This window comes from Myxine glutinosa, chromosome 6 (genome assembly GCF_964187855.1).
Source record: "Myxine glutinosa chromosome 6, kmMyxGlut1.1, whole genome shotgun sequence".
In the NCBI taxonomy this organism is placed as follows: domain Eukaryota; kingdom Metazoa; phylum Chordata; class Myxini; order Myxiniformes; family Myxinidae; genus Myxine; species Myxine glutinosa.
In genome coordinates, this window is record NC_136266.1 from 66191554 (window position 1) to 66218663 (window position 27110).

The 27110-nt window shown below is 43.5% G+C and overlaps 1 protein-coding gene across 7 annotated transcripts in view; it reads right to left on the bottom strand.

Annotated features, from left to right (window-relative positions):
- Window positions 1-7519: 7519 nt before the first annotated feature.
- Window positions 7520-27110, bottom strand: part of LOC137429901 (caspase-8) — a 41592-nt gene continuing 22001 nt past the window's right edge. For 4 of the 7 annotated variants that reach the window (XM_068120257.2, XM_068120256.2, XM_068120253.2 and 1 more), the window contains 6 exons: window positions 24589-24726; window positions 23992-24078; window positions 23801-23873; window positions 23188-23387; window positions 13575-13822; window positions 7520-8080 (listed from right to left, as the gene is read on the bottom strand). In XM_068120257.2, the coding sequence (XP_067976358.1) occupies window positions 7954-8080; window positions 13575-13822; window positions 23188-23387; window positions 23801-23873; window positions 23992-24078; window positions 24589-24726 (873 nt within the window). In that variant the 3' untranslated portion in view covers window positions 7520-7953. The remainder of the gene's footprint in view (window positions 8081-13574; window positions 13823-23187; window positions 23388-23800; window positions 23874-23991; window positions 24079-24588; window positions 24727-27110) is intronic. The other 3 variants (XM_068120255.2, XM_078779959.1, XM_068120258.2) reach the window with 2 other exon arrangements.

The following is a 27110-nucleotide window of genomic DNA, read 5'->3' on the forward strand; positions in this document are numbered from 1 at the left end:
GAGTCTTTAAGTCCTTGGATAAAATATCCTTCCATTTGGGTTCCCCTTTTAGGTAGCTGGCTTGAGATATTTGGGTCTCGAGCTAGAGCCCGTCGATCGGATGAAATAACACCAGGAGGGTTGATTCAGCTCTTCATGCTTCCAAAGTCGGCAAAATGAGTACCAGCTTACTGGTAACAGGGGCACTGCATCAGCAGCATAGTTGTGCTTCCGCAATGATACAACCAGCAGCCACAGGCTGCATACGAAGCAACAAGCATTGAGAGATGGTGCCAAAAACTATATATAGACGTGGTCAACAAAATTGGCACCTTTGCACTTTTTTCAAATACACTACATGATCAAAAGTATGTGGACATCCGAACATCACACATCTCATTCTAAAATCATGGGCATTAATATGGAGTTGGTCCCCCCTTTGCTGCTATAACAGCCTACGCTCTTATGGGAAGGTTTTCCACTCGATGTTGGAACATTGCTGTGGGGATTTGCTTCCATTCAGCCACAAGAGCATTGGCGAGGTCGGGCACTGATGTTGGGTGATTAGACCTGGCTTGCAGTCGGCGTTCCAATTCATCCCATAGGTGTTCGATGAGGTTGAGGTCAGGGCTCTGTGCAGACCAGGGAAGTTCTTCCACACCGATCTCGACAAACCATTTCTGTATGGACCTCACTTTGTGCACGGGGCCATTGTCATCTTGAAACAGGAAAGGGCCTTCCCCAAACTGTTACCACAAAGGTGGAAGCACACAATCATCGAGAATGTCATTGTATTGCTGTAGCGTTAAGATTTCCCTTCACTAGAACCAAGGGTCCTAGCCCGAACAATGAAAAACAGCCCCAGACCATTATCTCTCATCTACCAAACTTTACAGTTCACACTATGCATTCGGGCAGATAGCATTCTCCTGGCATCTGCGAAACCCAGATTCGTCCGTCGGACTGCCAGATGGTGAAGCATGATTCATCACTCCAGAGAAGAGTGTGTTTCCACTGCTCCAGAGTCCAATGGCAACGAGCTTTACACCACCCCAGGCAACGCTTGGCATTGCGCATGGTGATCTTCGGCTTGTGTGTGACTGTTCAGCCATGGAAACCCATTTCATGAAGCTCCCTACAAGCAGTTGTTGTACTGACATTGCTTCCAGAGGCAGTTTGGAACTCGGTTGTGTGTTGCAACTGAGGACAGATGATTTTTACGCGCTTCAGCACTCAGTGGTCCCGTTCTGTGATATTGTGTGGCCTATCACTTTGCGGCTGAGCTGTTGCTGCTCCTCGACGTTTCCACTTCACAATAACAGCACTTACAGTTGAACGGGGTCACTCTAGCAAGGCAGAAATTTGACAAACTGACTTGTTGGAAAGGTGGCATCCTATGATGGTGCCACGTTGAAAGTCACTGAGCTCTTCAGTACGGTCCATTCTGCTGCCAATGTTTGTCCATGGAGATTGCATGGCTGTGTGCTTCATTCTATATACTCGTATGTACCTGTCAGCAATGGGTGTGGCTGAAATAGCCGAATCCACTAATTACAAGGGGTGTCCGCATACCTTTGGTCATGTAGTGTAACTCAAAATGTTCTCGAAAAATAAGTTGAAATTGACAAATGTATTTGGTCTTCACAATTCTTTATTTCACCGTTAATATTACAGAACCTTTGTTTCTGATTCAGATTGTAATATATCCTTTTACATCAGAAAATAAAAATAAATGGCGTTGACAAAATTATTGACACACTCGATTTAATATTTGGTAGCACAGCCTTTGGACAAAATAACTGCAGTCAAGCGCTTCCTATAGCCATGAATGAGCTTCCTCCACCTCTCTACTGGCAGTTTGGCCCACTCTTCTTGTGAAAACTGCTCCAGTTCCCCCAGATTTGAAGGGTGCCTTCTCCCAAATGCTGTTTTCAGATCTCCCCCCAGGTGTTCAATGGGATTTAGATCTGGACTCATTACTGGCCACTTCAGAACAGTCCAGCGTTTTATCTTGAACCATTCCTGGGTGCTTTTTGAAGTGTGTTTGGGGTCATTGTCCTGCTGCAAGACCCATGACCTTCGACAGAGACACAGCTTTCTGACACTGGGTTCACCATTGCACTCCAAAATGCCTTGATAATCTCCTGATTTCATGATGCCATGCACACATTCAAGGCACCTAGTGCCAGAGGCAGCACAGCAACCCCAAAACATCACTGAACCTCCTCCACGTTTGACTGTAGGGAAGGTGTTCTTTTCTTTGGAGGCTTCATTTTGTTTTCTGTAAAGATAGAGATGATGTGCTTTACCAAAAAACTCTAATTTGGTCTCATCTGTCAACAGGCCATTCTCCCAGAAGTATTTTGCCTTGATCATGTGTATTTTGACAAACTCCATTCAGGCTTTCTTATGTCTCTCCCTCAGCAGTGGGGTCCTCCTGTTCCTCCTACCATAGAACCCCCTTTCATTGAGTTGGTGACGGATGGTGCGAGTTGAAACTGTCTACCTTGTGTCTGAAGGTCAGCTTGAATTTGTTTGGCAGTTGATCAAGATGAATTCTCCACCATTCGAACAATTAGTCTGGTTCACTATGTCAATAAAAACACTTTCGTTCAAAATTTATGGAGATTAGCAAACCAGTGCATTTTTGGAAAGCTTTTGGCATCAGGAATCTGAAAATCAATGTTTACATTTGCGCAGATGCCTGCATAGCCGTAATTTTGGATTTTCAAAATGGCCGCCATAAAATAAGAATTTCCGAATATCTCAGCTTGTAATTGACAAAAAAACTTCATTCTATGTTTCCTAATCCTATGTTTCCAGGCCCAAGGAATCCAAATCTTATGTCAAATTAGAGATTATGAACACCAAAAACCAAAAAAAGAAGTTTGTGAAATTATGTTTGTATTTTCATGAAAAAATGCACACTCAAATTGTTGGTAGTAACAACAGCATACGTAGAGACGTATTTCCTATCTCAGTTTGACACATCCTTACACATCATCATCACTCTCAGTGTCATATTAAACATCAGCCTGCATCGTTTTCGCATTCTGTGTCGCACAAGCAGTTCTTCTGGCGGCAGTTGCAACAGTGTTTATATATCCTGATGCTTCATTAATTTTGCAGTATTTTAGCAGCAGTTTTGCAATATTTAATTTTATACTGTAAATATTTATGTTACCACAACTAGTACAAATTATCTTGGTGTTGGTTAATATTGTGGTGGCTCTCTTTCTTTTCAGTGCCTGAGTCATCATGAGTGAAGACCCGGGAACCAGCAAGTTGAGTTCGGTCAAGTCGTCCATGGACACAGTCGGTAGACTAGAAGCAGTGTATTCTTTGTCAGGAGTCCACTGCCAGCAAAGGGACACTTGTTCAATATCCCAGAACAGAATCATACTAGAAACTACTTGATGTAGTGGAAGAAAGAGCCAGCTTACAGGATGGGAAATATGTTGGACATCCAAAGACGCCGCAAAGACTTTATCAAAGAAATGTTGATTGAAAGGAAACCCATGTAGCATCGGCGGTGTTATTCTGATGCCAAAAATCAAATATCCATACAGCGAGCGAGAGACCACTTGCAGCATGCCATGTCTACAGGAACCTATGCTGTGAAAAAACGTGGGCATAAAATAACAAGCAATCAGCAATCTTTAATGAAGCAATCAGCAACCCCAGGCACCTCAGCACCTTTCACTAGATCTGCGACAGAACCTTTGACAATGGATCACTGCTTATGTCAAGAAGACGATGACCAGCGTCTCTTCACCGTACAAACTGAAAACGCGGGGAAGGCACTTAGACGAGCTGTGGAAATTTCCCAAAATCCAGTATTGATGACAAGACTACATTTCCACCACATTTCCTGACAAATCTCACACTCTCACTATGTCTCTCTGAAAATAGCGACTGGGAAACCCTCTCATCTACTTTCTCAACAATCCTCTCCAAGAAGTTCTGTCGCTCAAGCTTTTGGGTCTCACTATCTGCCGTGATCTTTCTTGGGAAAACCACATTTCCAAGCTGGCCTCCAAAGCCAGTTGTGGACTGTGCATCCTCCGTCGAGCGAAGTCCTTCCTTGGCACACCTGAGCTCCTCACCACATACAAGGCTTTCATCCGCAGCTCAATGGAATACTGCTCTCCCCTCTGGACCGGTGCTCCTGCCTCACACCTAGCTCGGCTTCACGCTGTTGAAACCAAAGCTTTCAGAATCATTGGAATCCCCTGCGATGAAGCTAACTCCGAGGGTCTTTCACTCACTCACCGCAGGCAGGTTGGTGGTCTTTCTGTCTTCTACCGACTCCTCTCCGGCTTTGCCCCCCCCCCCCCCACCTCTCTCTGTGCTCTGTCCCCCAAATATTCCTACAGGTCGCACAAGATCTGCCAGCAACCCTCTTATGGTTAAAGTGCCAAAATCTAGGCTCTCTGCTCACCTTCACTCTTTCATTCCCCTTTTCTCCCACCTCTGGAACAAACTCCCTCACTCCCTTCAATCCCACTCCTCCCTCCAGGTCTTTAAAACAGCTGTTCACCACCATCTCTTATCTTCCCCCATCCAAAACCTTGATCTTTTCTCCCCCCCCCGCCCCGCCAATTCACCCCAGATACACTTTTTTGAAATTCCAACTTCTTTCCTGGAAGTCCTTGCAGTGTCCATATGTTTTATACCTCTCCCACATCCCCCCCAAGCCCTCTCCCTCCCACAGTTCTCTCGATGTCCCTGCTCTCAAATGTTGCGTTTGTCCTTCCCCCTCTCTCCCCATCGTGTCTACCGCTCCCCATATTTTGTGTTTTATGTGTCTGTCTGACTTTTTGTGTGATTAATGTTAGCTCTTTCATGATCCTCGATCTTGTATACAAAAAAATAAAATAAAATGAATACGACTAAGCAATGCACTCTCACCAAGTGATGCCCATGCAATAGATGTAAGAGACCACAAATCATGCTGGACACACGTGTTCCATGTCCTGAGGCATGATGCCAGCAACCGGGCCAAGTCTACAAAGACAGACTTACCAATGCAAGTACCATGCCTGATTGAGCTGCTCAATGTCATTGAATATCAAACCCAAAATGAGGCTCATCTACCCATGGATGCCGTCGAAAAAACCTACATATCTATGCTTGGTGGTAGTGATGAGGCACAGAAGCACACTCCGACACTGACACGACAGTGGCTAGAGGACAAACTTCTTGCAGAGTTACCAAGTGTGAAGTCAGTGAGGCAGAAAGACAGAAGAAAACCATCTGTTCTTTACTGAACTGAAGCCTGCGAAGAAGATATAGTGTCACTTCCGTGCTGCAAGATGCCACAAGTGAAATGGACAACACAATGATGATATACAAGACAGCTAAGCTAATACGCAACAGCATTGCCAATTTCGCTAAGGAAACGCACACAATTACAGTATCCAGCACAAGAGAGGATGTCCCAACCGTGATTGGAAAGCAGATTTGACAGACTATCTCGCCAAAGCAACCCTTGATTACAACAAAAACTCACTTCAGTTAGTCATCACATCAGCATCAGGTCACACCAGAAACATACACTTTGAAGACAACAATCACGACGAGGCTGCCACATTGACGATCTGCCTGGAAACGGTGGCATCACAGCGGTGTCCTGATGCACAGCTAGTATTCTTCACTCCTGATTCTGCCGTCTTGGTTCTGGCTATGGCACACTATGACAAGCTCTGCAAAAAGACATCTATTTTGATGGTATCAGGTACAGTCGAAATAGAGCCAATCTGGAGAGCTTTGGGCAAAGAAACGGCGCAAGCTATACCTGTATTCCATGCATTCACTGGAGTTGGAAAATTGTTGGAAAATTGGAAATGGAAAATTCTCAATGTTGGAAAATTGGAAAATCTCAGGTTGGAAAATTCCAATGTTGGAAAATTCTCAGGAAAAGGCAAAACAAAATGGTATATGAAAGCTGAAATGCACTTAGTCAGAGCACTGATGAAACGACCGGAGGAAGTTGACCTAACACAGAAGGTGAAAGACATATTGGCCACATTTGTGTGCTCAACCTACTGTCCCCCAAGGGTATTCACAATGCAAGTATCCCTGATCTAAGATGGTATGTGTTTTGTAAACACCTAGCTGAAAGCAACAACTTACCTCCTACACTCCTTACTCCTACACTTGAGGAACACATCCAGTGTGTGCGGTTACAAAGCCGAGTATGGTGCCAAGCCAATGTCATGCAGCAACAGCCTTTTGACCCAATTAAATTTGGTTACTACCAGGACAAAAGTGCCCAAATACTGCCAGTCACCACAAAGGTTCCTCCTGCCCCATATGCCATCATCGAGTTGGTCAGAGTTGCCACTGCAAAACCAACTGTTCTACGCAGAGATGTTCATGCAGAGGGAATAACTTGCCTTGCACAGAACTATGCTTGTGCGGCACAGAAAGCGAAAACGATGCAGACTGTGATGTCGAATATGACACTGAGAGTGATGATGATGTGTAATGATGTGTCAAACTGAGATAGGAAATACGTCTCTACGTATGCTGTTGTCACTACCATCAATTTGAGTGTGCATCTTTTTCATGAAAATACAAACATCATTTCACAAACTTCTTCTTTTGTTGGTTTTTGGTGTTCATAATCTCTAATTTGACATAAGCTTTGGATTCCTTGGGCCTGGAAACATAAGATTAGCATTTATAATAAAGTTTCTATGTCAATTACAAGCTGAGATATTCGGAAATTCTTATTTTACGGCAGCCATTTTGAAAATTCAAAATGGCGACTATGCAGGCATCTGCGCAAATGTAAACATTGATTTTCATTTTCCTGATGCCATAAGCTTCTCAAAAATGCACTGGTTTGCTAATCTCAATAAAATTAGAACAAAAATACAGAGTGAACCTGACTAAATCCTTCGCTGCAATCATCGATCAGGTTTTCTCTTGCGGCCACGTCCAGGGAGGTTGGCTACAGTGCCATGGGTCTTAAACTTCCTGATAACATTGTGTACACCAGACACAGGAACATCAAGGTCTCTGGAGATGGAGTTGTAGCTTTGAGATTGTCCATGCTTGGATATAATCTTGTGTCTGACCTCCTCAGACAATTCTCTGTTTTCCTTTCTTTTCTCCATGCTCATTGTGGTACACACAGTGACACAAAACAGCAGAATGACTCCTTTTCTCTATTCAAACTGGTTGAATGAGTGATTTTTACATTGCAGGCACCTGCAACTCACCACAGGTGAGTTCAATTCCAAAGTAAAGGAGAATCACCTGCTTGAAATCTAATTATTTCTAACAACTTCTAAAAGGTGCCAATAATATTGTTTGGGCCATTTTGGGATTTCTGTGTGGAATAGGCTAAGATTTTGTAATTTTTTCAGCTTATTATGTTTTGTTCCACTGCAAACCAATTAATACATATGTGGATCTGGCCTATCAGTCCGAATCCAGATCTGGCCTATCAGTGGGACACAAAACGTAAACTGTTCAGCCTGGCGGAGGTATGCGCTCTAACGAGTGCCGTTCCAGTTGGAAATGTTACACGTGCCATCCAATTTTTTTTTTTATTACACCTGATGAGCATGAAAGAAACTTGGTTTAAATTGAAAATATGACCAACTCAGAGAATTAGTGTAAAGGAAAAGAAAAAAAAACCCCTATAATTCCCAAATAAGTTATCACATGTTCCACTGAACTAATGATGCACAAAGTATATATCAAACTGATTACACAAGTTTTACTAGCAGATGTACTCCAAATTCACCAAACACTAAGCTGTCACAAAATCCAACACACTCCACAATGGTATCATATACCAGGACGATGCATGATCAGTACAGAGGGTCACAACACGGCAACGATCCAATTGAACAACTAAGTTTCTACATCCATATCACACAGACTCATTCGGGTGTAACATTGCCAACCGATCCTCCAATCATGATGGAATCATTAGAGATTACTCTGGGCATGCTTAATCTAAGATCCTTTCCTGAAGTACATGAGTTTCTCCATGGTGGATGTGAGATGTGGGGTCTGCACTCCAACAGATGCTTCTTCCATGAACTGTCTGTTTACATCCACTAGGATCTGTACGGTGTCTTTGCTGGGAGAAACAAGAAAGCGAAACAAATGTTAAGTTGCAAAAAATTAACCGTTTGGAATCCCCACATTGAAAGACAATGACCAGCATGGTCTGTAAAGTCAAGTCCCTCGTTAAGCAAGGAAGGACAAAGCAAGATAAAAATTGTCTTCTGCAGTTTCCTTCCATCTCATGGAATAGATTTCATCTTGAACTCTGCATTAGTTGGATTTTTTGTTTCTTTACAGAAGCAAGGCTCATGGAAAAGAAAAGTCTAGTATACTCGATGGAGTATAGTAAGGGAAACATATGAAAATCTGTTAACTAAATTGTTACCAAAAAATTTCTTCACCAATATGTTTGTAAAGGTGTGTAATAACATGTGTTAAAATGTTGAAGGTCAACTCCCGTGGGAAACCCAGAAAAAAAGCTGTTGAATTCGGGGACCGAAAAAAAAATTTCGAGAATTTTTATTTTTTTAAATCGGCCCTTAAGTAACTTATGAGGGGTCAAATAAGGGTTTTTCATGATTCTGAGTTGATTGTTAACATTTATATTTCACCACAGACACTCCTTTGTGGAAAAATAATTTCTAAATATATCTCATTTTATACTTTGCAGGACATGGAGTCGAGCAATATGGATGAAGACGTTACTCCACCTGTGCTCAATTGCTTCATCTGTGCACGCTCGGATACACCAGCTGAAAGGCTCATACAGGCAACTCCAAAGGGATACTCAACTTTATTGAAACAAGCAGAAACTGTCGAAAATGTTACTGTTGTGGAACGTATGAAGGAGGCTCAAAAGGAAGGAAAACTGAGGTACCACCAGAAGTGTAAAAATGATCTGTACAACAACTTTGTTGCAACCACCAAGAAGTCAGCTCAAGCATCAAAGGCAGAGAAAGAGTCATCAAAGTTGAAGAGAAGACACACTACTTGTGAGTTCAGTTCATCAACTGGCTGCAGTTCTAGAAGATCACAGTCAGTTGACCTCCTGTATAAGGATGTATGCATTCTTTGCAACCAACCAGCCCAGCTCTACAAAAATAATCCAGCACAAGCTAGAAAGAAATACAGAGTGCCAGATAATTTGACTGCAGATACACTGAAGGCAAGCTTGTTGAAGACAGCACGGAGTCGCGGGGATGACTGGGGCACTGAAGTCACTGGACGCCTGGAAGGGATCAACGACTTGGTAGCAGAAGAAACACTACCATTTGCGATGCAAACTTATGTTTGCGAGAGGTGACAGTTTGTCCAAGACTGATGAGGAAGGAAAAAGGAAGAGAGGACAGAGGAGTATTGATGAGGAGCGAGAGGCAGTTTTTTATTGAATTCTGCGAATGGTTAGACTCAGAATTAGAGCATGGGGTAATGAACATGGACCAAGTCCATGAAAAGCTGCAGGAGTTTGATCAGTCACCAGAGAAGAGCCTTTCTTATTCAAAGCATTGGCTAAAGATAAAACTTCTAGAGAAATACGAAGACACCTTGTATTTCACAACACAGGAAAGAAGGGCAGATGTACTCTGTCTCAAAGATGGCACCGACAATATTCTGCGAGAGCATCATGCTAATCTTGACCATGGAGATGAGAAGACTCAGATCATAAAGACGGCACTCAAGTTCATATCCAATGATATTGCCTTGATTGATTTAGGTCCAAAGTCATACCCCACCACACACAGTATGACTGACATCGATAGTCAGCTGACACTTGTTCCTGCAAGCCTTCAGATGTTCTTGAGACCGATTGTCAAGACAGACGAAAGAGTTGCCGTTTGGGGGCAGAATTTTATTAAGGCCTGTCGACCTCGGTCTGGAGTATTGCCACACCAAATGGGGCTTGCCATACAACTTGATCATAGATTTGGGTCAAAATGGATGCTCAACAAGTTCCACCGGCTGGGATACACTGAGTCTTACACGGAGACACAAAACTACAAATACTGCTTCCTTAATAGTAGGAGTGGAGATGATGTTCCAGATACTTCTGGCACTCTTGACACCATTGTGGAGGAAACCGATGAACAGATCAATGATGAGGTTGCGGTTGATGCTGCGCTTGAGGATCAATCAGTGATGACAGCCAAAGTGCCAGCCAGTGAAAGTGAATTGTCAAGTAATGATCAGGTGGTCTTTATGGAGGTTGGGGAAACAAACAATGCAGTCACTCAGTTTGTTGGAGACAATATAGATTTAAACATTGTCTCTATTCACGGAAACACTCCCTTTCACTCAATGGGTTGGATCGAAGTCACCTCTCCGGCACCACCTTTTCCAGATCCACAGACAACAGCAGCTTTCCCCCGGGTGAAGTTGAAGGCACTCGACAAAGCTAAGATCCTGAGAGGAACTGAAGTAAAGATTATTCCATTTACGAACAGGAAACAGATAGGAACGAACGCGATCATGTTTCTCCCCCTCGCTGAGCTTTCCTCCTCCCTGGCTCATGATCAGCCACTCCTCACTCCAGGTGACACACTCTGGGCAGCGGGGTGGGTGATCAAAGCCAACGATCCTGAGTTCCCACACTCCAACTGGAATGGCTGGATGAAGAGAATCCATGCTAATGATGCAAAGCAGAGCACACAGATCGAGTTCCTCCCAGTTATTGAAGGAGACCCTAATGACCTCAACACCATCTTCACCACTCTGAAAGAGTGCATACGGTGCGCTGGGGTCGCTATAGTGACCTTTGATCTTCCGATTTGGCTGAAGGCTGTGAATATTGGGTGAAATTCGGTACAACATGTTCTCAAGGAAGGCAGCGGCAGGAGTGATCAAACCAGAGACTCTACCTCCAACAGAGGGTGCAGCTGCACAACATTCACTCCGTGCCTACCTGCAGACCCGGGACTGGATCCTTCTACAGAGCATGTCTCTGAACCCCAGTGACTATGGATGGACAATAGGTGTGCATGGGTATGAGCCAGTCCCAACACTGGACCCCACGGCTCCTGAGGAGCTATTGCAGTTCACGAGCTGTAATTGTCATGGAGATTGCAGCAACCAGCGATGCAGCTGCAAGAAGAATGGGGTCACGTGCATCTCGGCCTGTGGAGTCTGTAATGGCATTACATGCAGAAACTGCAGTCATGATGTTGTTGAGTCTGAAGAAGACATAGACAATGACTGTTGAAACTTCTGACATTGTGAATGAGAAATAACTCTTGAGTATTATATATGTATGTGAAATATAAGCTACTTTGTGTGTAAATGTAAAAGTGAAAATATAAATGTTAACAATCAACTCAGAATCATGAAAAACCCTTATTTGACCCCTCATAAGTTACTTAAGGGCCGATTTAAAAAAAATAAAAATTCTCGAAAATAATTTTTCGGTACCCGAATTAAACAGCTTTTTTTCTGGGTTTCCCACGGGAGTTGAAGTTCAACATTTTAACACATGTTATTACACACCTTTACAAACATATTGGTGAAGAAATTTTTTGGTAACAATTTAGTTAACAGATTTGTGAAATATCTCATAAAATGCCCTTACTAGTAGAAGTTAATTTGGTTTAAAGTCATCAGATTGGGAAATCCACTGTTGAAGTTTGAAGAAGAGTTTGCTTCCCATGCCGATTCTACAATCAAATTCAGCAAACAACGAACCATTCACTTGCTTTTTAAAGCTGAATAGAAATTTTCTAATCACGAGCTTTATCGATTAGCGTGACTTAAACAGGGTTATCATGTATCATCGAATGATTTATAAATAAATAAATAACCGGAGTTTTTATTTATTTATTTATGTACTTTGGACGAAATGGATTTCCCATTTTACTTTGCTCGATCTGTAAGTTTAAATGCATATACTTTATGTTATTATTATTCATGTACAAGCAAAAGTAGCCCCAAAGCACAGGAGGCCTCAAAATCTTACTATAATGGAGCAAATGTGGATGTCACCAAAACTCCAAAATTGACGTGGTGGAAATAGCGCCACCTCTGGTAGTAGCCGGTATTACAAATCATCTCCCATTTTCTTCATAATACAATGAAGCCTTCTCAAAATCATAGAGTATGATATGTTGTGATCAATAAAATTTCATTTTAAAATGGCAAAAATTATAAAGGGCATTTCTAAGAATGGTCCACAGCAGATTGTCCAAAAAGGTGAGTCCAGAAGTACACTCTCGCATGGGGGGTGGGTGTACCTGCCAGTAAGATAAATTAGAGTAAATGAGAGTGCTTTTGATACTGCACCAAAGCACAACATAAACATAGATACACAACATTTTGCACTCAAATTATTTATCCCCTTCACCTATAAAATGTGCTCCGCTTTCTGATCTGCAATTTTTTAAAGGCAACCAAAAATAAAAAACAAGAAGACGTCATGCGTAGTACGATACTTGCAAAATCGCCCCTCCCCCCCCCCCCCCCCCCCACCCCGCCAAGAAAAAAAATTCCATTGATACAGCAAATTGTTCATTTCATCAAGATTTAAATTGACAATCTTGATCAAAGCTCGGGTCAATAGGAAGAAAAGTGACGATTTTTTAGATGAAAAATGATGATTTTGGAAGGTTGACCTTGAGTTGACCTTTGACCATTTGACCTCAAAAATAGTTAGTTTCCCTATTCAGTGACTCAATGTGCAAATGCTGTTCAATTTTCAAGTCAATCGGATGAAAATTGAGGATTTTTGAAACTTGGCCTATGTTGACCTTTTGGCCGATGTTGACCTCAAGAATACTTGGTGGTTGAATTCAGTAACCAGATATGCAAGTCCTCTTCAAATTTCAAGTCAATTGGATGAAAATTGAGGATTTTAGAAATCTGGCCTATGTTGACCTTTTGGCCTATGTTGACCTCAAAAATACTAGGTGGTTGAATTCAGTGACCAGATATGCCTCTTCAAATTTCAAGTCAATTGGATGAAAATTGAGGATTTTAGAAATTTAGCAAAGTTGGTGACCTTTGGCCTATGTTGACCTTTTGACCCCAAAAACAATAGGCTTCTTGCTTTTGACCAACTCTACCATTTGGTGAAGTTTCGTGAAGATCGGTTGAAAATTGTGACCTGCAGGTGACAAACAAACAGACAGACAGAACCACAAACGCAACCGACCAATATACTTGAAAAATCTTCGATTTTGCAAGTAATAAAATCCTTTTGTAACCATAACACTGATGCATAAACGGGCAATGACATCATACTCGATGCAGTACGTCATACTCTGGAAATTTGTTAACTGGTTAATGAAAGTATGGTCATCATGGGAAGCAAAGTATGGCTGATGTTTTGAGCGTTAGCCGTTTGTCAGAGCAAGGAAAAAGTCACAGCATCAGCCCGCTCTCACATAGACAAAAGGTTAACATCTGAAATGTCACCTTTGACTTTGCACGTTGGTTAGCATAACGTTATGAACTTTCGGGTGCTGTCCCCTGAACCAGACCGACAATAGCCTTGCCAAAGTCTAGTATACACAACTTGGCTCAGCTTCACCCACCCAAGCTCTCTGTGCTCCACTTAGATTAAAACACCTGCACAGTGTACTCACCTACAAGCGAACCTGTAGAGGCATTTTGTAAGCAAGTCAATGTACTTTTTGCCGTGCTTTACAGAGTTATCCTCACGAGTCAAACACACCACCATGTTGGCTTCCAATATACTTGGTGGCCCTTCTGGGATGGCATCAGTCTCAAGGTCATCATCTTCAGCATTTGGAGTTTGCACAATGTGAATAATAAGCATTATGGGCTTTCCCATAAAGTTCATGTTTATGGGTTTGAACGAATTTATTATGTCCTGGTTTGGAGGGTAGTGGAGGGGGCAAGAGGGAGAGGTTAAAAAAAAAATCATCATGAAACAAATTATTTTTCCACAACTTGCAAGGTAATAAGAAGTGGCTAAACAAGAAAATAAGGTAGATATATCCTCTTGTCAAGATTAATCGATTCAATCTTTCATATCGTCAGTTTTAATTGCGATTGCTTAAAACGTATTGTTACGCTTGTGGGGGTAGATGATGGAATACCATAGTAGAGGCAGGATTGTATAGGTATAGCATGGACCGAGGACGAGCAGGAGACATCTTGATGTATTAAGTAGGGAAACTGGAGCTTAAGTTGTTTACGTGTCTTCACACGAGGGGTGAAGCTATGGTAATCGGATAGGGGTTACGATTAGTTTTCCCCCAGTATGTGATTGCCCTCGGTGGATTTTCCCTATGTGATTACAATTCCCACAAGGCTGGCCATAAAACCATCCATTAACCAACCATAACCGCAATGATTGCCGACAGAACCCCGAACATCGCCAATCGGCAAGTAAGCCACGCCTTAATGACGCTCACACCAAGCAAACAGACCCCCAAACTAAATCCCGCCTCCAGAAGATCGTAACCGGCAGGCTACACCCCCAAAGTTCAGGATTGGTCGGGGTGACGTCAGAGCGAGAAGGTTCAAGCAGGAAAGAGGAAGAAGAGTCTCTCGCTCTCTCTCAGTCGCTTTTGTCTCTGGCTTTCGGCTGCAGCTGGCTCGTGTGCGCTTGTGAGGAGACCTTTCGGGGCTTTTTGTGAACTTTTGCAACATTGGAGGAGGGGGTGTTATTGGTCAGTCGTGCTCTTCGGGGGAGCTGAGGGTCGTGTTGTGCTCGCTGGCCAGGAATTGAGAGAAGGGCGTTTTGGCAGCCGCTTGACAGCTCTGTGTGTGTCGCCACTGTCGGCCGGCGGCATTTTGGGCGCTCTGGCACGGGAGGAATTGGGACCGGACCATCGCCATCACCTTTATAAATATCCTCGTTGAGACCAGAGCTGAGTACCGGCCGAGTTAATAAAACATTTTATTTTATCTTTCCACTTGTTCGTACTCGTATTTGTCTGAGTGGAAGATCCTCAAAGGAGGAATTTCGATTTATTTTACCTCCACCTTTATGTCGCCTTACATTTACTTTCATTAAACCGTTATTGTTGAATTTCCTTGTGTTTGTTTATTCGTGGTTGGTTCGAGAATAAACCCGTGTGGCTTCTGTTCAGGTAAGCACCTCGCTGCCTTTATTCCTGCGCGCACCTTAAAAATAACCGCCAATAATTTGGAGTTCGCCTCGGGAGTAACAACGATCTGTCATTCGTCACCCAGTGGTCTTAATCGCTGGACGATGCGACATTATGTTAAAGATGATGGAAAAGGTTGTGCATACACAACCAAGACTCACGACAACAAATTACTTGGATTGCAAGTTGCAGTGACGAGTTTGCTGTTGTGAAAATATAGGCATCATCTCTTCTCTAACAATCCAATCTCCAGTTCAGCTTTTGTCTCAGCTATTCTCCCATGGCGACGTCACTCATTTTCACTCAACAATAGATGCATTACATCTCAAACGATCAGGGATATCTCTCGAGACTTCAATGAATTGTAAAGAAGTTCAGATTTCCCCATATCCCATTCTAAGACGTTTATATCCCCAACTCCATTTGCTGTATGAGGCTTAATAAGGGGAAACTACTTCAACCCTCTCCCTCCACTTCCCCATAGGCCATAGCCCATCATTGCAGGCTCGGCTATCCACTGAAGTATTGATAACTATCCAGACAGACATCTGCACAAACACACAAACTGACATTGTGTTTTATATGATTATATGTATATCTATATATATAGTCAAAAATATTAGCACCCTTGCACTTTTTTCAAATAATGCACCATTTCTTCCAGAAAATTGATGAAATTTAAAAATATTTTGTTATCCACAAATGTACTTCTTTGGTTTGCAGTGGAACAAAACAAAACAAGCTGAAAAATAACTAAATCTTAGCTTATCACAAAAATCACAGAAATCCTAAAATAGCCAGGATAATATTATTGGCACCTTTTAGAAGTTGTGAGAAATAATTAGATTTCAAGCAGGTGGGTCTCCTTTACTTTGGAATTGAACTCACCTATGGTGAGTTGCAGGAGCCTGCAATATAAAAATCACTCATTCAACCAGTTTGAATAGAGAAAAGGAGTCATTCTGCTGTTTTCTGTCACTGTGTGTACCGCAATGAGCATGGAGAAAAGAAAGAAAACCAGAGAATTGGCTGAGGAGTCAGACACAAGATTGTAGCCAATCATGGACAATCTCAAGGCTACAAGTCCATCCACAGAGACCTTCATGTTCCTGTGTCGACCGTACTCAATGTTATCAGAAAGTTTATGGCCCATGGCACAATAGCCAACCTCCCTAGACATGGCTGCAAGAGAAAACTTGATCGATGATTGCAGCAGAGGATTGCTCGAATGGTGGAGAAAGCACCTCGATCAACTGCCAAACAGATTCAAGCTGACCTTCAGACACAAGGTACGACGGTTTCAACTCGCACCATCCATCGCCAACTCAATGAAAGGGGGTTCTATGGTAAGAGACCCAGGAGGACCCCACTGCTGAGAAAGCCCGACTGGAGTTTGCCAAAACACGCCTGAACAAGCCGAAATCCTTCTGGAGAATGTCCTGTGGACAGATGAGACCAACTTAGAGCTTTTTGGTAACGCACATCATGTCTATGTTTACAGAAAACAAAATGAAGCCTTCACAGAAAAAAACACCTTCCCCACAGTCAAACATGGAGGTTCAGTGATGTTTTGGGGTTGCTGTGCTGCCTTTGGTGCTGGACTGTTCTGAAGTGGCCAGGATTGAGTCCAGCTCTAAATCCCATTTAACACATGTGGGGAGATCTGAAAACAGCAGTTGGGAGAAGGCACCCTTCAAATCTGGGAGAAATGGGGCAGTTTACACAAGAAGAGTGGGTCAAACTGCCAGTGGAGAGGTGTAGGAATCTCATTCATGTCTATAGGAAGCGCTTGACTGCAGTTATTTTGTCCAAAGACTGCTACCAAATATTAAGTCGAGGGTGGCAATAATTTTATCAGACATTTCTTTTTATTTTCTGATTTAAAAGGATATATTAAGATCTGAATCAAAAACAAAGGTTCTGTAATATTAACAGTGAAATAAAGAATTGTGGAAACCAAATACTTTATGTCAATTTCAACTTATTTTTGGAGAAAATTGTGAGTTGTTCGAAAAAAGTGCAAGGGTGCCAATATTTCTAACCACGACTGTGTATATAGTCCACCAAAAGTCATGATTATATTTGAATTGTAAATTGTGCTGAAGGCAATGTACTAACTTTGTTTTTCTGGTACAGGTTTAAATCAAGGGTTGAATTCATCATGGACTTGCAGAAGTACCTGACATTGCTCGGTGATGTTCCAATCCTGTCTTGAATCTTGAAGAATTTTTTTTTTTTTCGGAGGTACCTAAAACACTCTCCTACCTACACCCAATAAGGAAAATTGATATCCAATAACACACACACACACACACACACACACACACACACACACACACACACACACACACACACACACACACACACACACACACACACACACTATAGAAAAGTGAACACTTGAGTAGAGGGCACCGATTGTGGAGCTGTACTTCTGAAAAGGTTGCAGTGTTGTGTGTGCACAGCGTGAATTCCGAAGAGCACATGGTGCGAAAATAGCACCAACAGACAAAGTCATGAGGAGATGGGTGACAGCATTCCAACAGACTGGTTGAGTGGCAGATGCAAAAAGGTCAGGTCATCCAAGGTCAGTGAGAACTGCAGCAATTATTGCGGTTGTCCAGGAAGACGTTGTGCGCTCCCCAAGAATTCGTGAAAACAGTGATCCCATGAACTGCAGATTTCTGAGACTTCACTGTGTCGGATTATGAAAAAGAATGGGTATCCTCCGGGACTACCTGAAGGACAGGGTATACAAAACAAAACCCAGGGCCTTACAGGAACGAAAGGACAATATTCGTAGAGAAATCCTTAACATTCAGTTGGAAACACTGGCATCAGTGATGGAGTGTGTCGTGCAGCGGGCACAATTTATGTGGATGCCCGTGGCGGTCACTGACTGGATGTGATTTTCACGAAATAAATTGGAACAATCTCCAAAAATGTGTTCTTTCATTTCCATCATTTTATATATATACAGTGCATTCAGAAAGTATTCAGACCCCTTCACTTTTTTCACCTTTTTGTTATGTTGCAGCCTTTTACTGAAATCGTTTAAATTCATTTTTCCCCTCATCAATCTACACTCAATACCCCAAAATGACAAAGAGAAAACATGATTTTAGAAAGTTTTGCAAATTTTTTTTTTTTTTTAAACTGAAATATCACATTTACATAAGTATTCAGACCCTTTGCTATGACACTTGAAATTTAGCTCAGGTGCCTCCCATTTCTCTTAATCATCTTTGAGATGCTTCTACACCTTGATTGGAATCCACCTGTGGTAAATTCAATTGATTGGATATGATTTGGAAAGGCACACACCTGTCTATATAAGGTCTCACAGCTGACAATGCATATCAGAGCAAAAACCAAGCCGTGAGGTCGAAGGAACTGCCTGCAGAGCTCAGAGACAGGATTGTGTCGAGGCACAGATCTGGGGAAGCCTACAAAAAATTTCTGCTGCATTGAAGGTTCCCAAGAGCACAGTGGCCTCCATAACTCTTAAATGGAAGAAGTTTGGAACAACCAGGACTCTTCCTAGAGCTGGCCGCCCGGCCAAACTGAGCAATCGGGGGAGAAGGGCCTTGGTAAGAGAGGTGACCAAGAACCTGATGGTCACTGGCTGAGCTCCAGAGATCCTGTGTGGAGATGGGAGAAACTTCCAGAAGGACAACCATCACTGCAACACTGCACCGATCTGGGCTTTATGGCAGAGTGGCCAGACGGAAGCCTCTCCTCAGTGAAAGACACATGAAAGCCCGCTTGGAGTTTGCAAAAAAGCACCTAAAGGACTCTCAGACTGAGAAACTTTTCATGTGTCTTTCACCGAGGAGAGGTCTTCCATCAGACATTTCTCTGTCTGACAACATGGACCAACTTCTATCCACTCATCCCATCTCTCTCTTCCTCATATGTGGTGACTTCAACTGTCATCATGCCAGCTGGCTGGGTGTGGGTACCTCTCACACCAGCCATGGCACCTCAGCAAAGGACTTCTGTGGCTCACTGGGACTGACACAATCTGTCAATTTCCCGACATGGATCTCAGTCAATGATGTATCTTTTCTTCTAGACTTGGTTATGACAACCTTCCGTGCAAATGTCTGCTGCTCTTCTTCTGCTCCAATTGGTTCCTTTGATCATTTCCTTGTTGAAGTGGACATCTCTCTGGCCAATCTCAGAGAGCCTCCTCAGCTCCGACGAGTCTGTTATTTCACTCAGGCCAACTGGCACGGTCTTCAAGCAGCCATCAATCATCTGGATTGGTCTCCCATCTCTACTGCCTCTGACATCAACTCTTCCTGGGAATTCTTCCAAAGTAAACTGCTCTCTCTCATGCACAGATTTATCCCATCTCGTCTTCAGTTGTCATACCCTACCTCCCGTCTATGGTACAATGAAGCTTGTGGTGAGGCAGTTGCCATGAAACGACTTGCCTTCACCTCATGGAAGGCTAATCTAACTGAAGGCGAACTCAGTTCCTTTCACAAAGCTCGGAACAAGTGTGTGTCCACCCTCAGCAGAGCGAGAAAACAATATCCCTCTACTCTCAAGACTTAACTCTCAAACATGTCTCCCTCCTCTAAATCCTGGTGACGTCTGGTCAAATCTCTTTCTGGTGTTTGTTCCCCTTCCATCCCCTCCCTTACCTCAAACAGCTACACAGCTGACACCGCACGTGAAAAAGCCGAATGCCTCAACTCTGTGTTTGCCTCAAAATCTTGTGTCCTGAACCCATCTTTCTTTGTACTCACCTTACCCAGTCGAACCCAGCTGCTCCTGGACTCTGTGGCCTTCTCTCCTGACAAGGTGGAGAAGTTTTTGTCAAACCTCGACTCTGATTCTGCAACTGGACCAGACGGCATCAGCCCACAGGTCCTAAAAAATCCTGCCCTGCCGCTCGCTCTAGCTCACCCTCTCTCTGTTCTCTTCACCCTTTTGCTCAAGGTCATCTACCATCTGCTTGGAAATCAGCCAACATTACCGCTTTACACAAAAAAGATGCCCAAACAGATCCTTGCAACTGCAGACCAATCAGCCTGCTCCCAATCATCAGCAAGGTCATGGAATCAGTCATCGCTTCTGACATTAAATCCTTCCTCTTCTCCAATGGCTTGATCTCCGATCATCAATTTTGTTTCAGACCAGGTAATTCAACTCTGGACATGCTGCTTCTGCTGTCTCAACAATGGATGGAGGTCCTCAATGCCAAATAGGAAATCAGCGCTGTCTCCCTTGACATATAATGTGCCTTCGATACGGTCTGGCACCCCGCTCTGCTCAACAAACTCTCCTCCTATGGTATCCATGGAAATCTCCACGCATGGCTTGCGGACGTCCTCTCTGGTCGTAGTCAATGTGTGGCCCTGAATGGATTTCTCTCATCTCCCCCTTCCTGTTCAGGCTGGAGTTCCCCAAGGCAGTGTTCTGGGCCCTGTGCTTTTTCTGGTCTTCATCCATGATCTCTCCGACTCTCTGGAAAATCCTCTCTATCTCTTTGCTGATGACTCCACTCTCTGCCGCTCCATACCTCATCCCTCAGATCGGCAGTCTGCAGCCTCCTCACTGTCTGCAGACCTGGAAAAAAAAAAAAAATCACAGACTGGTCAAACAAGTGTAACATGTCTTTCAATCCTGACAAAACTCACACTTCTCACTATGTCTCTCCAAAAAGACCGCCTGGACAACCCTCCCATCTACTTTCTCAACAATCCTCTCCAAGAAGTTCTGTCACTCAAGCTTTTGGGTCTCACTATCTGCCATGATCTTTCCTGGGAAAACCACATTTCCAAGCTTGCCTCCAAAGCCAGTCGCCGACTGGGCATCCTCCGTCGTGTGAAGTCCTTCCTTAGCACACCTGAGCTCCTCACCACATACAAGGCTTTCATCCGCAGCTCAATGGAATACTGCTCTCCCCTCTGGGCTGGTGCTCCTGCCTCACACTTAGCTCGGCTTCACGCTGTAGAAACCAAAGCTTTCAGAATCATTGGAATCTCTCACGATGAAGCTAACTCTGAGGGCCTTTCACTCACTCATCGCAGGCAGGTTGGTGGTCTTTCTGTCTTCTACCGACTCCTCTCCGGCCTAGCTCCCCCAGCTCTGTCTGTGGTCTGTGCCCCAAATATTCCTACAGGTCGCACAAGATCTGCCAGCAACCCTCTTATGGTGAAACTGCCAAAATCAAGACTCTCTGCTGACCTTCACGCTTTCATTCTTCTTTTCCCCGCCGCTGGAACAAACTCCCTCTTTGTCTTCAATCCCACTCCTCCCTCCAGGTCTTTAAAACAGCTGTTCACCACCACCTCTATTTTTCCCCCCATCCAAAACCTTGATCTTTTCCACCCCCATTAATTTTTACCCCAGATCCACTCCACTGTCTTGAAATACCGACTTCTTTCCTGGAAGTCCTAGCAGTGTTTGTCCACGTGTTTTATACCTCTCCCACGCCCAACCTCCCATGCCTCCTCCCCCCAAGCCCTCCCTCCCACAGATCTCCTGATGTCCCTTTTCTCTTCTGTTGTACTGGTGTGCTTCTCTCTCCCCATCCTGTCTCCCGCTCCCTTCATTGTATGTTTCATGTGCCCGTTTGTTTTTTTTGTGATTAATGTTAGCTCTTACACGCACCTCGATCTTGTATACAAAAAAAAGAAAAGTGTTTGTGTGTCTGTCTGTCTCTCTCTCTGTCTCTGTGTGTCTCTCTCTCTCTGTGTGTCTCTCTCTCTCTGTGTGTCTCTCTCTCTCTGTGTGTCTCTCTCTCTCTGTGTGTCTCTCTCTCTCTGTGTGTCTCTCTCTCTCTGTGTGTCTCTCTCTCTCTGTGTGTCTCTCTCTCTCTGTGTGTCTCTCTCTCTCTGTGTGTGTCTCTCTCTGTGTGTGTCTCTCTCTCTATGTCTCTCTGTGTGTGTGTCTCTCTCTGTGTGTGTGTCTCTCTCTGTGTGTGTGTCTCTCTCTGTGTGTGTGTCTCTCTCTGTGTGTGTGTCTCTCTCTGTGTGTGTGTCTCTCTCTGTGTGTGTGTCTCTCTCTGTGTGTGTGTCTCTCTCTGTGTGTGTGTCTCTCTCTGTGTGTGTGTCTCTCTCTGTGTGTGTGTCTCTCTCTGTGTGTGTGTCTCTCTCTGTGTGTGTGTCTCTCTCTGTGTGTGTGTCTCTCTCTGTGTGTGTGTCTCTCTCTGTGTGTGTGTCTCTCTCTGTGTGTGTGTCTCTCTCTGTGTGTGTGTCTCTCTCTGTGTGTGTGTCTCTCTCTGTGTGTGTGTCTCTCTCTGTGTGTGTGTCTCTCTCTGTGTGTGTGTCTCTCTCTGTGTGTGTGTCTCTCTCTGTGTGTGTGTCTCTCTGTGTGTGTGTGTCTCTCTGTGTGTGTGTGTCTCTCTGTGTGTGTGTGTCTCTCTGTGTGTGTGTGTCTCTCTCTGTGTGTGTGTCTCTCTCTGTGTGTGTGTGTCTCTCTCTGTGTGTGTGTCTCTCTGTGTGTGTGTGTGTGTGTCTCTCTCTCTCTCTCTCTCTCTCTCTCTCTAACAGACAAGATTTCTGGCTTAAGATATTAGGGTCATGAGTTTGAGCCCATGTCATGCCATTAATATAACATTAGGTGGGTTGACTCAGCGGGCCATCCTTCTGGGGTTGGTACAATGAGTACTAGGTTGCTGTGTTGGAGAAGTGACCCATGCATGATTGTGCCCCATCGCCAATGGGAAACTAACTGCCTTGGCAGCCCTATGTGCAAAACCTATGTCTACTCCTCCCTACTCCCATCTACTCACTCCCTCCTTCCTCGCTCTCCCTCACTCACTCTCCCTCCCTGAAAATGAAAATGCAGATTGCCAGGAGATGGCGTACATGCTACATTCCCAGGAACAAAAAGAAAAATTCCATTCTACAATGAGCAACTACAAGAGCAACTACAATGGGTTTTTTAAAATCTATTTAATTGCTATAAGTGGAAATGTCAATGTAAAATTTAACTTTAAATATTGAATAAGCAAGTGACAAGATACATTTTCTGTCATAGAATGTGACATATTGATGAGCGAGCATGGCTTACAAGAAACACATTACAACCTCATTAAGAATTAAGGAATCAAAATGTTCCTGAAACACAAAAAAGCAACTTCCGATTGCTAAAGCTTTACCTTGGTGTTGACAGAACGTCCATCTTTCCCCAAGACAGATTTTTCTGAACCCATTGCTAGGATACAGCAGACAAGACAGTCGTAAGCAGCCAGCACATTTGGATCATATAATTGACTCATGTTGCAAAGATCAGTTGAAGACAAGTTGTTGTGTCGCTTCACACTCAGTTTAAGGTGCTGGAAGGTCGTATTGAGACTGACTGGCAGGGACAATAGGGTGGGTGGTAGGTAAACGTCAGTCGAGCCTTCTGTGTCTCATATCATCGCTAAAACCTCACACATGTGAAATTTTGGTTGCCATAGCAACACAAGCTGCAAATGGATAGAGGTTCTAACTATCTGTAAAAATAAATAAAGCTAAAACTTCAATGAACAATAAAAAAAAAAAAAAAGATATATTAACTAAGTCAGGTAAAAAATGAGGAAAGCAGTATGGATGAATTATTAATACAGTACGAGCAAAATAATCCCTCATCAACCAGATTACTCCATCTGCAGTGTGTCGGCCAGCGAGATGATATTGACATATTACATACTCAAAAGAGGGATAGGGTAAATATATTTTGGAAGCAATTATATCAGCTTAGGTCCTTTTGTAAGGTTGATCACTCACTCGCTTGTTCTTCAAGAGAATCGGCATTGACAGCCATCAGACAAAACCCCTTGGTCACCAAAAAGTGATCCCTCTACGGGGCAGGGCACACATATTTCAGTTCAAACCATTGATGGTACAGGGAGGAAGATAATAATAAAAATAAAAAAAGAATTATTTTGTGTAAAGTATATAACTGACTGGAAAGTTACCATTGGAGGATGCAAGTTTTGTGCTTGTGATCCACTAGCACTGGCACCAGCACCGCGACTACAGTGAGTCCTCCTGTAACCTGCATAACCCAATGGTTCATGAGGGGGGGGGGACTTTATAAAACCACAAACTAACAAAAAAAAAAAAAAGAATGATCGTTTTAAAGGCCATTTTCCCCACTAGAGCGGGGGTTGGCCTTGCGGGCCCCATGAGCTCATGGTTCCATGTTTGAGGCAATGTTTTTATGGCCGGATGCCCTTCCTGACACCAACCCTTGGTCGCCTCTTACGATGCGCAGGGATACGGTGTACCTATTCTAAATCGGGGTACACACCGTGATCATTCATCCCAGCAAGCTGGTCCTCAATTAGCCGACCTCGGAAGGATGACAGGCTGAGTCAACCCCCCTGGCGTTAATTCAGCGATCGACCGGGATTCGAACCCAGGATCCTAGGATCCCAAGCCGGCACCCTAACCGCTAAGCCAACACCAGGCTTATTCATTCCTTTGAAATCCCACAAAAGTACTTTCATCAACAAAAACGACAGGAAAATAAATAAATAAATAAATAAATAAATAAAGCTATGATCCAACATACTCGATATATTGTTGTCCCGCAGCTTACTCCGCAGGTCCTGCCTTCCAATGGAGGCAAGACATTCTTCCACAATTTGTGTGTTGTCGGCTGAAAGTTTCCCCTCATTTTCAAGAACACAGACGAGGTCCAGGAAGTTCTAGATGGTAACAGGCAGCAACAGCATACAATCATGATAAGCTTTATTAAAGGTTCATTGAATCGGTGAAATGTTTCAATAACCGTGAATTTTAGCAAGTGCTAATTATCACAAAGGCAAAGACACGTTGAGACGAACGGGTTTGCTTTGCAGACAGGTTTGAATAAATTGAAATTCATCTTAACGGGACTCCGATCAAATAAATCTAACTTTAACTCAAAAACGCATACCGAAAGTGGATGCGGAATGCGCCTCTCTTCTTCCTTCCTTTCAAATGCATCACATGGCTGCTGCTGGTGGCATCATTTTCTGGGGGCATGGCCGTGCTGGTGATACAGTGCCCCCTTGTAGGTTAGAGCAGTAGTTTGTAATTTGTTCAAGGTGCCGGCTCGCCCACTTTTCATGAAGGACACCAAATGATCTTTAACATCCACAAACTAATGTCGACAAACGTGATGTCCAGACTAGTATCCACCCGGAAGATGGCAGACACATTGATGAATGCGCTTAGCGGTACAGTGAACAAATCATCGCACGGCCCATGGCAATCAGAGACATTGTTGCTTCCTTTTTTGAGAACGAGTTTGGTAAGGTAGCAAGATGGTCTTGAATCAAGGAAAAATAAATGTGCTGCACCGACGGTCATTAAACACCACAAGTATCCGTGAGTATGAATATCAACATGGTGATTATCTCACACTGCTGGAGTTGGGTGGTGTGACTGTCGTTGCTGTCACGTTTCATCTATCCCTTCCTGCCTTTCCCTTTCATCCCGTTTCTTCCCCTCCTCACTTCATTACTTCTTTATAGCTAAGCTAGAGACAGCTATTTGTTATGATAAAGGCTCATCTAACCCTTTGGTGCTTTACATTTGTGTGTAAGCTAGATTAAACAAAAGCCAGCTTCGCCAAGGGTCATAACTTCAACGCCACTGGTACGGGTAAGCAAATAGGAAAGAAGGTATTAGTGCTTATGCAAACCAAGAAAACTGTGCATCTCCTGGAGAGGGGAAATTGTCCAGCTAACTTGCATGTATGATCTTTCGTTTGAGGGCCTTGCCAAAATACCAGACATGAATCAGGGTGGCGCCATCTTCAAATGCAAGCAGAGGCTAATTTGGAAGACAAGAACAGCATGGCAACCAATAGTACTGTGGTGCACGGTGTGTGGCACTTACAAAGAGTACCACAAACACACAGTGCGTGCAATATCCTGGCTGCACGTTGCGACTGGATTTAGCATTTAATAAGATGGGCTGCACCACTAACATGTGCTCCCGGAAGGATTGCGCAGGAAGATCGACAAGGATCCGGTGTACCTGCACAGCATCAGGAAGTCTGGAAATTGTACACAAACTGCCAAAAGTCATGGCTGACCAAGGATCTTCCAGCAGAAGTTGCTGACGACCTTTTGTTTTCTCAGTGTTGCTACATGGCTGTGGAGGCAGCAGGCCATGAGGGGACGGCCACCATCCCCAGAAAATATCATGTCTTCACTCTCTTCAATTTTTTTCATGCAGGTATTCAGGCTCACGAAAGAGTAAAACAACAGCAGGGTTAAAAGGTAAACAGAGAAAATGATGCACAAGGAAAACATCTCAACAAGATCATGTGGATTCAAAGCAGTACTTGCTTTGATATTGGAATTGCAGGAATTGCTGATGAAGGGTGAGAATGAGGTTTCAACAGGTGTGATAATGCAAAGCAGTAGAAATAGAGACCATGAGGTAGTGCTGCTCAATAGACTTGAAACCCAGGTGGATTTCAAAAAGCTTGAACAACAAACTCAGAAAGACAGTTCCACAGACAAGAGAAGAAGGGAAGAGAGCATTGTTTGCAACTTGGGGAGGGTAACGGGAAAGGGTTTCTGGAGGGATGCGTGCGACTGAGGGGGTATTGGGATGGAAAAGGAAAGTACAATAAAGACTATTCAGTCACACAAGACCAGGAATCTCAATCTATTTTGTTTGTCTTTATGTGCTCATGGGTATAAAGAATGAGGCAACAGGACAGACAATTAATGACAATCTTTACTACAATTCACAGACCGGTGCATTTGTTGTGCCACTCCTCTTCCAATTCTGGGCCAATTACATCTAGACTTGCTACATAGCATCAGGGTGAGCCCAATTAGTGCATCGGGGTCTTTTTTAAATCTTTGCCTGTGGTTTTGGGGGAGTAGTCAGGTTCACTATGTCAATAAATTATATTTCGTTCAAAATCATGGTAGATTAGCAAACCTATACATTTTTGGAAAGGTTATAGCATAAGGAAACTAAAAATCAATGTTTACATTTGGAGAGATACCTGTATGGCGGCCATTTTGGATTTTCAAAATGGCCACTGTAAAATACATATTTTGTTCTATTTCTGCCTCTAATTACC